The 11,129-nt window shown below is 42.6% G+C and overlaps 1 protein-coding gene across 7 annotated transcripts in view; it reads left to right on the top strand.

The window, feature by feature from the left end:
- Window positions 1-6,466, top strand: part of ARHGEF28 (Rho guanine nucleotide exchange factor 28) — a 221,277-nt gene extending 214,811 nt beyond the window's left edge. For all 7 annotated transcript variants that reach the window (XM_019532256.1, XM_019532253.1, XM_019532258.1 and 4 more), the window contains one exon: window positions 5,373-6,466. In XM_019532256.1, coding sequence (XP_019387801.1) covers window positions 5,373-5,536 — 164 coding nt within the window. In that variant the 3' untranslated portion in view covers window positions 5,537-6,466. The remainder of the gene's footprint in view (window positions 1-5,372) is intronic.
- The last annotated feature ends 4,663 nt before the right edge of the window (window positions 6,467-11,129 follow it).

Genomic DNA, 11,129 nt, shown 5'->3' with positions numbered 1-11,129 from the left:
CAGGTGATGGTTAAAAGTCCAAGTATATTGAATGGTGGTTTGTGAAATTACAGCCATTGAGTTCTACACATGGGGTTTTTTGACTTGGATAAGAGACCAGCAGTGTGCATCTCAGCACAGAATTTGAGAGCTGGTAAAATCTACTGTCTTAAGACATTACATAAAATAATTAACATGGGGAGTAAATGGAACAGCTGTGGTATATGTGAATGCTTGCTGATGTTTTAACTCTAGTCTCCTCAGAATCAGAATTAAAAGAGGAATTATTATTCTGTTTTGCCTTCAGAATATCTAGAAACTTGGCCAGTTTCAATCTCAGAATCTCCCTTATTATTATGGATGGGTAATCTAATACATTTTCATAGATTTCATAGACACTAGGGCTGGAAGGGCCCTCGTAAGATCCTAGTGTCCAGTCCCCTGCCCAAAGGGTAGGAAGTCAGCTAGGCTCAAAGGACCCCAGCAAGATAAACATCCAAATGTTTCTTGAAAGTGTCCAGAGTAGGTGTTTGCACCACCTCTGGAGGGAGTTTGTTCCAGGCACTGGGGCTAGGACAGTAAAGAAGTTTTTCCTTATGTCCAGTCTAAAACGATCTTGCAGGAGTTTGTGACTGTTGAACCTTGTCATCCCCTTGGGGTGCTCTGGTGAACAAGTGTTCCCCCAGATCCTGATGCACACCCCTTATGTACTTATAGACTGTCACCAAGTCACCCCTGAGCCTGTGCCTCTCTAGGTTGAAGAGTCCCTTGCAGCCTCTCTTCCTAAGACCTGTTCCGATCATGTGAATGGCTCTCCTCTGGACTTTTTCAAGCTTCTCCACATACTTCCTAAGTTGTGGAGCCCAGAACTGGATGCAGTACTCCAGCTGCGGCCTCAGCAAGGTCAAGTACAGAGGAGGATGACATCCTGGGTCTTGCTCGAGATGCATCCACAGATGCAAGTCAGAGTTTTGCTTGCTTTGTCAGCTGTGGTATTGCATTGGTGGCTCATATTCATCTTGTGGTCAATCATGACTCCCATGTCTCTTTTGGTCATGGTGCTAGCAAGGGTAGCACTGCCGAGCCTATAAGCGTGATGCGGGTTTTTATTCCTGAGGTGGAGCACCTTGCATTTCACCATATTGAACGCCATCAGGTTTTCATCCGCCCACCTTGCAAGCCTATCGAGGTTGGCCTGGATCAGCAGCCTATCCTCAAGTGTGGATACTCTTCCTCAAAGTTTGGTGTTGTCAGTGAACTTGGCCAGTCTGCTTTTGACAGTGTCCAGATCGTTAATGAAGACATTAAAAAGTACAGGTCCAAGAACAGAGCCTTGGGGGATACCACTAGTCACCAAGTGCCATGCTGATTTGGTTCTATCTAATACCACTCTCTGGGTCCGATCTCGGAGCCAGTTCCCCAGTCATCGGACTGTGGAGTAGTCAAGGCAGCAGTTGCCCAATTTTTCCATGAGGACATCATGGGACACCAAGTCAAAGGCTTTTTTTTTAAGTCCAAATATATGACATCAACCTCTTCCCTTTTGTCCAGGTGATGTGTCACCTGGTTATAGAAGGAAATGAGATTGGTAAAACAAGACCTACCCACAACAAACCCATGCTGGCTATCCCTCAGAATGTTGCCTTCTGTTAGCCTGTCAAGAATGGTTTCTTTGATAATTTTTTTTCCAAAATCTTCCTGGGGATTGAGGTCAAACTGATTGCCCTGTAGTTTCCTGGATCATCTTTTCTCCCTTTCTTGAAGGTGGGCACCACACTGGCCCTCTTGCAATCTTCAGGTACTTTGCCCATGCACCACGAGTTCTCAAATATCCTCGCCAGTGGCTGCACTATGGTGTCTGCCAGTTCCTTTAGCACTCTTGGGTGCAACCAGGTGATATATGGGTGTCTAGCCTCTCAAGATGCTTCCTCACAAGCTCCATGCCAATGGTGGGTATATATTCATCTTCACCCCAGTCACACTGCATTATGTTCAGCAAGGTGGTGGTCCCTTTGGGCTGGTGAAAAACCAATGCAAAGTAATCATTAAGCAGATTGGGTCTTTCCTGGGTGTCAGTAGTCAGCTGTCGCAGCTGGTTTAGCAGGGGTCCAACGTGGCCCTTGTTTTTCTTTCACCACCTTACATATCTGAAGACAGACTTTTTATTGTCCTTGATTCATGTAGCCAGATGGAGCTCAGTTGCAACCCTGGCTTTTCTAGTTTGCTTCCTGCAGGTGCAGACCAGTACAGTATACTGCTCCTGAGTGGTGTTTCCTGTCCTCCATCTATTATATGCCTCTCTCCTTAGATGTAAGAGGTCGATGAGTTCCCTGTTGAGCCAAGGGCATTGTTGAACCCTTTTACCACTTTTCCTATGGGTGGTGATGGATTCCTTTTGTGCTTCTAGGATTGCTTCCTTAAGGAGCAACCACTCCTCATTAACTTCCCTTCCTGTGAAATCATGGCCTCTCAGGGTCTCAAGACCAAGCCTCCTGAGCTTATGAAAGTCAACTTTCCTAAAGTCAAGGACTACTGCATTGCTGGCTGACTTGCCAGCTTTGTGGTGGGTAGTGAAAGTAATCAACTCATGGTCACTGTCACCTAGCTTCCCTTCGGTTCTTAGGTCGCTGCTTAGATCACCCCTTTGGCCAGTACCAGGTCCAGCAGTGCCTTGCTTCTTGTTGGCCCGTAAACTTCTTGGGACAGGTAGAGCTCATCCACGCATTTAAGGAAGCTTTATGATCAATCAGATTTGGCCAAGTGTTCATCACATGAGATGTCCAGGTAGCTGAAGTCTCCCATGACGACCATGCACTGAGAGCATGGAGCCGTGGCCAGTTCCCTGGCAAATTCTTGGTCAGGCACTTGTTTCTGGTTTGGAGGTTTGTCGTAAACTTCTACGATTGTATCCCCTTCACTACATTCCACTCGTATTCTAACCCAAAGGGTCTCCAGTCATTCTCCTTGGATGCCAATCTCAGCTTTCAGGGATGTGTTGCTCTCCTTTCCATAAAGACCTACACCCCTGCCCCTTTTTTCAGCACAATCTCTCCTGTACACGATATATCCATTTATACCGGTAGTGCAGTCATAGGAGGAGTCCCATCAGATCTCCGTGATCGCTATGAGATTGTAGTCGTTTCTGTTTAGCAGAAGGACCAGCTCCTCCTAGCATTAGTGTACAGGCACGTAAGTGTGCTGTTGGAGGCCCTAGGCTTCCTTGTACTCATGGAGAAGCTGGAGAAGTGGATTCTCTTGTGCATCCTGACCTGCTGGTCTTGCGGTTGATGCTTAGTGAGCTTGCTCCAATGGTTGTCTGCCCATCCTCTGGCGAACTTATTTGACTTTAATGTTAGGTTGGCTCAAGGTGAAGGGACCTCTTTAAAATGTGATGTACGTTATAAACAGCCCAACTTGATTTAATCTGTTTTGTAAGTTAGTTTCAGTTGAGGAAAAATATTTGTCTTTTCCTTGCTATATTATTTTTTCAAACCAAATACATTCATCAGTAAGTCAATTTTTCCATATTTCTGCAAGATATTTGTCATTTATTGAATCGCGATCTGCCAATTGTAATCCTTTTGCTACTGCTGCTGCCAAAAAAGAAATAAATGAAAAATGCAAACAGTAGCAAAATAGATGTGTTAAAGTAGAAGGTCAAATTTTGCTGAGTTAAACTGGTGTCAATCTAAAGTTAGCTCTCTGTGGCTGCATCTACACAAGACTTTGACTGCACAGTAGCTCGTTACTACTGCACGGTAGTGTTGTGTGGCACGAAGCGTGACACAGTGCTACTGTGCAGTAGTAACGAGCTACTGCACAGCATCAGTGACATTACTGCGCAGTCATTTAGTAGTTGTTTATACCTTACTGTAACTAAGCAACCTTTACTATATAACATATTGCACTAGTCATAGACCCACTTTAAATACCTATGGTACGGTTAACATGTAAAACAGATCAGAGAGCCAGGTTCCAAAGACTGTTTATTATCATCAGCTGTAACATACATGTCAAGCAAGAGAATAGAGGGCAGGGCACAGGCAATATGTTCCTGCATGATCACTACAAAATTACCTGCAACTGTCAGCCACTCAGCACCTACTCTCCATGGCCAACAGGCTAGGAGAAAAAAGATGCCAAAGAACTGAAGAACACCAAGGAGCACTTTTTCTTCCAGCCTTTGCCTAAAAGAGCAAGATCGCTGTAAACTGTGTCCATGACAGCAGGCTTGGAAAAACTGCTGCCTACTGGATTGCCCCTGATGTCAGTGATGCTGCCATGTATATAGTACCGATAGGTTCTATCCTTTCCTCAGCACATTATCTGAAGGTTTTGATTTACTGAAAGCAAACTTTTTTCCATTAAAATCAGGGGTATATGGAGTGAGTATTTTCAGCTATGCTGAATTTCTTTATCCACTGTTGTTAACTGCATTAACTTATTGTTCACTTCAACTCCTGTAGCAACCCGGTGTTTGTTTAACTAAAGATATAGAAAAGTCCAAAACTTGTGATATGGAATGTATATGATCTCAAGAGACTTGGAATGAAAATGGAAAGCTGAGTAGAAAATAAATCACTATTTTGGAATTTGAGGAACTGAAAAATCATGCCAAAAGGCTTGGAAAGCTGTACATTTTTTAAAAGGGTCTCCCCTAGCCACCTTATTATGTATTCAGCCTCCTTGTTGTATCTGTAATTGAATTACAAATCTGCCTGCCTATAAGTCCCTATAAGTGATGTAACCTTGTGAGCTAGGAAAGTACTTTTCCTATTATATTCATAGGGAATGGAGGCAGGAGTAGATTACATGACATGCTGCAGATCATATGAGAAGTTTGTGGCAGAGAAATAAGGATAGTTAGATGGCCAAGGTTTAATCCCACAGGTCTTTTGCAGCACAAAAAATGCACTCATAAAAACAAAAAAAACCCTCAGTCTGGCTGAAAACATATCCTATGTGCTGTTGGACAGCTTAGCACCTTGATGAATGAGTTGGTCTCACTAACAAGTGAAAATAAATGTTGCACCCTATGTATTGCCCTGCAGTCCTTCTCTTACAGTATTTATACCATTCCATTAGTGGATGGAGGGTAAGTGCAACATAGGTATAAATTTCATTTATGGATATAGTTGCGTATGTTTTTAGTACCGTGATGAAAATAATGGCACCAGTCCAAACTATAGGGAAAAAAATCAGTGCAAAGACTTCTGTTGGCTTCAGTCGCTTGGAATTAAGCCCATATTTTTTGCTTCACTGTAGGAAGCATTCCTACCCTAACAGGGTTTAGGTTGTGCCCCAGTGTCTCTCTAGCAAGTTGACAGTAACAAAGTAAGATTTGTGTCTGTGTCATATGGTTATTGTAACAGGTGTTCTCCTTTACGTTACAGATTTAAATGCAGCAGAGAGCCAATACCCAAAGCCATACAGTGCGAACTGCAGAATCGTCCAACAACAGCAGCTTGCAGATACATTCCTGCTGAGCCCACAGCCTGACAGGGTACAGGATGCAGAAAATGGAGACAGAGTTGAAGAAAATATTGTTTACCTCTGATTGCTCCTCTAATACCCATAGCACTTTGCATAATATTGTGTTTTGCTTTTCTAAATGTTTGTAGTCACTCCTTGTATGAGCAAATGGCTTTAAGGGGATGGTATTTAATATTCCGTGCAAGATTTTCCCAAGGTAAATATAACAATTAAGTTATTTTTTAAAGCATTTAATCTTTAATTTATGACACATGGTTCCAAATGCTTCACAAGAATCAACATGAAGGGCAACTTCAAAAGGTTTGGACATATAAAGATGCTCCAATAAGATTGCAGATGTGAACTGTAGAGACTGGAGTCGCTTTTCTCTTGAGTCTTCAGTTTAAAATGCAAATATAAATGCTAGAAATAAGTACCTGCTGCTAGAGCTCTCATAGTATAAATCAGTGAATTTTAAAGACAGAGGTATCGTCAGAGAAGGTTAAACAGTGGTGGCTACTATCTGTATGACTTATAACCTTACTTTCAGGACTAGAAAGCTGAATGGGTTGCTTGCCTTGCAGCTCTGCAGACCCGAATTCTGACATGCATGCATCACGGAGGAGGATGTCTTTGGTCATTTCTGGCTAGTGCTTTGTCATTTTTTTATGTGAATAACCTTCACTTTTACCAGCCTTTCTGCAGAGGTGCCTTAGATCTATTTGTGCTATATTCTAACTAGACCTAGTTATAGCAAGTGCCCTTACCTGTACCAGCCTTAAAATTCAACAAATGAAACTTTCTTACTGTAAAATGTAAAAGAGAAGGGGTAGTATCTTTTTAGTCTAACTGAATCCTGCTGCTTTACCATAGAAGAAGAAGCCTTTTGCTTTAGGATAATGAGTGTTGATGTCTTAGAGAGTAATAAACCAGGAGCTATTTTTGCCTTTGGTTTTCCAGAAAATTTTGTATACTTCTGTTGAATTTAAATAAATATTCCATTCCACTCTGAAAAGTTTCATTTTCATGACATTCAGATACTCTGTCTGCAGACAAAAGGAAACCTGAACAAAATCGGTGCTCTCGGGACTTGCATCTGCCCTTTAGTACATGCCCTCCTCTCCTGTTGCACACACCAACCACTCGGCTCCAAACATACTAATGAAATGCTAGCCGGGGAGTTCTGTTAGCCTTTGTGAGCCGACCTGGCATAATTTTTAACCCTCAGCTAGTATTAATTGGTGGTTTGACACAAGTTGGAAATTAAGCCTATCGATACGTTTTCATGTTCAGACCTCAAGCTTGCAAGATTCATTCCTGCCAAAGGGTGTGAGTTTGAGGGGAGGAGTCTTCATACTTCAAAAAGCCCACAAACAACACCTTTTTTTTTTCAAATTTAGCAGTAAAATATACTAATTTACTAAAATATTGCTGCTGGACTTCTGGCCTGGGAACAAAAAAGTCTCTTACTATGTCACTGGTCAATGACATAAGCACAGTTTTTTAATGAGTTTCTGAATACTAGGGCCAGGCCCCCAGCATACGCCTCATTCCAAGCATGTTTAAAGGTGCATAAACCAGCTGCAGACTGGTGGGAATTAGAGATAATTTTTCCCCATGAATCATTTACTCCACAGTTTTCCATGATGTGTATTTCTTTCTGATACCTTCACTGTAGCCTGGTAATACTTACTGTCAGGGATAACATACTGGGCTAGCTGGGCCACTGTGCTAATCCAGTACGATAATTCATATGGACAGCAAACAAAGAGATACTGCTACTCTCTCCAAATTTAATGAGGAGGCTGGAAAGTTCCAGAAATGGCTGGGCTCTGCTTTCGCTGTTGACATTCCTCAAGTCCCTTAACATCAGGCAGTGTTTTATTTTGCTCACCTGTGTTTACAGTAAAACTTATGTTTCTGAGAAAGGTAAGGACAGGAAACAGGTGGTCTCTGGCTTAAGTATTTTAATTGAAGAAAATGTTTAAAATATAGGTCCGCACACTGCAGACAGGTGGTCTTTAACTTGAGATCTGTTATACACCCTGGACTCTATCCATTATTTAGACATTTCTTCTGTTTAGCTGAATTTAAACATGAGCCCTTAAAATCCAGGGAGAATCAGCTAAGTCAGGGCAGCAGCAATGAAATCTTTTTATTGAAACCCCATTGATCCCTTTATAATGATCGCCTTAGGAGGCAGGTTTTCATGCATTGTCAGGCATACATTAATGATCCTTCCTCTTTTGGCAATTTTTATATGCAGCTGAGAAGAAATGTATTTCAAAGAACTACTGCTTTTCCACTTTCCTTTCTCTCGTCTCCTACAGCTGTCCAATAGTATAAAGCACATTGCCCGTTCTTACAGTAGTTAGCAGCTGGTGGGGTTTGCCATAATTATTTTCAACTCATCAAATACATTCTGCTTCATTTTTCTGCCATGATTTCCTGAGTATCTTATATTTGAAAGCTCATCATTGCAAAAAGTCATACATGTCAGTATTGAAAATTAAAGAAAAGCATGAGTCATTGGGAGGCAACCTCTCTGGTGGCTGTGCCTTTTCTCTGAGAACATGCAAAAATTAAAAGTGTTCCTCAATCATTTAACAAAGAGGAGTTCTTCAGTTTAACACCTGGACACACTGTGCCCAGGGCTTTCAGCTTGATGCAATTACCTGATTCAAAGCAAAGATGTCATACCAAATGGCTGTGCTAGTTTCTAACCAACTCAGACCTAAGCTGTTCAGTGAGTCTGTAAATGTGAGCCATAGGCCAGCTGAGGAGGGGTTCATGATGGGCTCAGTCATACAAGGTGCTAAGCACTGAGAGGCTCTGGGCCCTCAGGAACTCTGAGGATTGGTCCAGCGTGTAGTAAATGGTTTCCTTTTTGTCATTTACAGCATAATGTAAAAAACACCTTTAGCTGCCTGTTAACATTCTCCAGAGACGCATCACAAGCTTTGTCCATGCACAGAGATTGTATTTTTGAAGTGATTAGGCTAAGTCATTTTCTTGGAATGTGATGAAATTAAATAAAGTTTTGGCTTCTCAGCACAAAAGCACAGATTATTTACTGAGGTGATTTTTAAAAGTATGTTAAGAGATTTGCCATGTTACAAACAAGCAATCATTTTACTTGCTGCTGCCCCTTGGGCTACATTAATTTGTGCCAGCCCTGTATAGGCAACGTTGACCAAGACTTTACACTGCATTTCATCAAGTTGGTGTAAATTCTATAGCAATGTGCTGTAACACTTTCCAGCACACTCACTTTCATATAGCTGTTCATTTAGAGAAGGACAAACAGTATGTAGCATTGTGAAGGTGCATCTCTTAGGACTTATATTGATTTAATGTTGAATGGAAAGGAAAGGTGTTCCTCCTCATGGTAGAATGACATTACAGGGGCAATTTTCCACATGGATTCATTCAAACATGAAGAAGTCAAGTAACTTCCCTGTATCTTAGGGTGAATTAGGCCTTAAATAAAATTGCAGTCTTGAATTTGTTTATGCATTTTGTCTTGGTCACTGGATGACATGGATAACAGCAAGAACCAGAATCCAGGCCTCCCTCCTCCCCTCCCAGAGGAGTACCCTCCTCTCTGGGCTATAAATCAAGCTATTCTTTATCCTGTCCCTGGCCCCTTGCCCCATGATGCTTTTATGCTATTATGCACAGTAGCCCAACTACAAAGAGGGTCTTTGTCTTCCTGGCCTAAAGTCACATAGTTGGGGCACTACCTGGGGAGATATCAGTTTGAACCTGCTCAGACTGAAGAGCTCCCTGCGGGCCATCTTCTTTCTGGACGAGTGCTCCAACCCCTAGGTTACTGCATAGAAGGTGAAAACCAGCACACCACCAAGGTAGTGAGTGTGATAATGTCAGTGCACTCTCTGAACATGTGTACTAGCCTGGGCCTCCCATGGGCGTACATTTCACTCCACCTAGTTTATAAGGAAAGCCATTTGGGATCTAGGTCCAGATATAAAAAGGAACTTAGTCATTGAACTGTGGCACCTACACAGGAGCAGCTGTATTATAGTGTGTTGGACCAGACTTGATTAATAGAGTCTGCTGGAGTGTGGTAATTACTGCGCTCCAGCAGACTCCAGGGTCTTATGTATCAGTATTCCTGTGCTTAAAAATGGTGGTGGGGGTGCTTTAACTAAAGCTTGTTTGACTAGCTTTAGATAGTGCCCCCAATGCCATTTTTAAGTGTGGGGACACAAGACGTTCCAGGCACTTTAGAGCTGCTCTCAGAGCCACTCTAATTAAAGTGCTCCTCCCCCCCCCACACACACTCTCTCCTGGAGCATAGGTATAAATGCCCCATAAGCCCAGGTTAGGTTAAACGCATGTCTGAACTCCTGCTCCTCCTAATGGCTAAGCCAGCGATTGTCAACTTTTTAGCCTCAAGGCACCCCTCCATAACTTTCTGAAATTTAGTGGAACCTAGCTGGTGCCAAGCTGTGTCCGTGTCCAAATCACTGATTCTCCAAATCAGCATGGAATCTCAGATTCAGATTCAGCCAAATTGAATCGGGGACAGTGATCCAAATCAATTAACGAATCGCTGTCCCTGATTCGGCCCAAATTCGAATCAAATAGGGCCTGCTTCACACACCCCTACTAAGCAGCTCTCCAGAGTAGTAAACTGTGTCATTAACCCAGGGTGCCACATAACCAGTAACAGAACTAAGACACAAGCACTACAAAAAACTATCAGTCTACTTGACCAAACAGGTCATGTGTAATCTTATGGATTTTTTGAACAGCTTGGAACCACTTCCCCTTCACCAAGCAACAAACATCCACATGCATTCTCTGAATGAAACATTTTCACTCACCACATAATTCTGCAAACCCTAAAGGAGATGTTACCCAAGCTGTGAATATGACTTATGGCCTTCCTGACTAGGGAAAGATACATGGGCAATTGTTGTTGCTCTTGATAAAAATAGCCAATGCCTCATTCAGGGAAGAAAGTTTACCTTCCTCCTTCAAACAGAACAGTTCAACCAACCAGGAAGAAACCTCTTATAGGTGCATGCAGCATCTTAAATCCCTATGAAGTATCTTAAATCTTCTATTTCTTGGTGAGCTCTTAGATGAGCTTATCAAAGTCCACCTCCAGGCTCATTTGAGGCATCTACGTTAGCTCCAGCCAATTTGGATTCAGGAGAGGAGCTGGGATGTAGCAAGACTGAAACATCATCATCTGTCAGTGTATGGAGAATACAAATCCACTCTCATATTCCTGCAGTATTTGATATTGTTGCTTGTGAGTTACTGATGTTGTGTAATCTAGACTAGGCTGAAGCCATTTTTGGAAGGAAACTCCCCCACAAGTAGTGTGAAATTTGAGCACCTTTTGAGATTCAGTGAGGCCTGTGGGACCTAACATTTGAATTCTCTTTCCAGGCCTATTCTATTTCTGTATGGCGCTACTGGGTGAACGGACATAGACAACTGCCACTGCCATCAGCAGCATAGCCACTGATGCTGCCCCATGCGCTGATGCTGCTGTCCAGGGCACAGAAGTGCCCAGGTACAGTAGCATAACTGGTTGGGAGAGCAAGAAGGGCAGCCCTGGTGCTGACTTAAAGGGGGTACTGTAATTATTCTGTGTCCCCCTCCACCAGAGTCTTTGCCACATTTGCAATAACTCCAGAGCT

Source organism: Crocodylus porosus, unplaced genomic scaffold, assembly GCF_001723895.1.
Source record: "Crocodylus porosus isolate Cpor-Errol unplaced genomic scaffold, CroPor_comp1, whole genome shotgun sequence".
NCBI lineage: Eukaryota > Metazoa > Chordata > Crocodylia > Crocodylidae > Crocodylus > Crocodylus porosus.
Note: the sequence above shows the minus strand (reverse complement) of the source record. Positions and strands in the feature narration are given on the sequence as shown.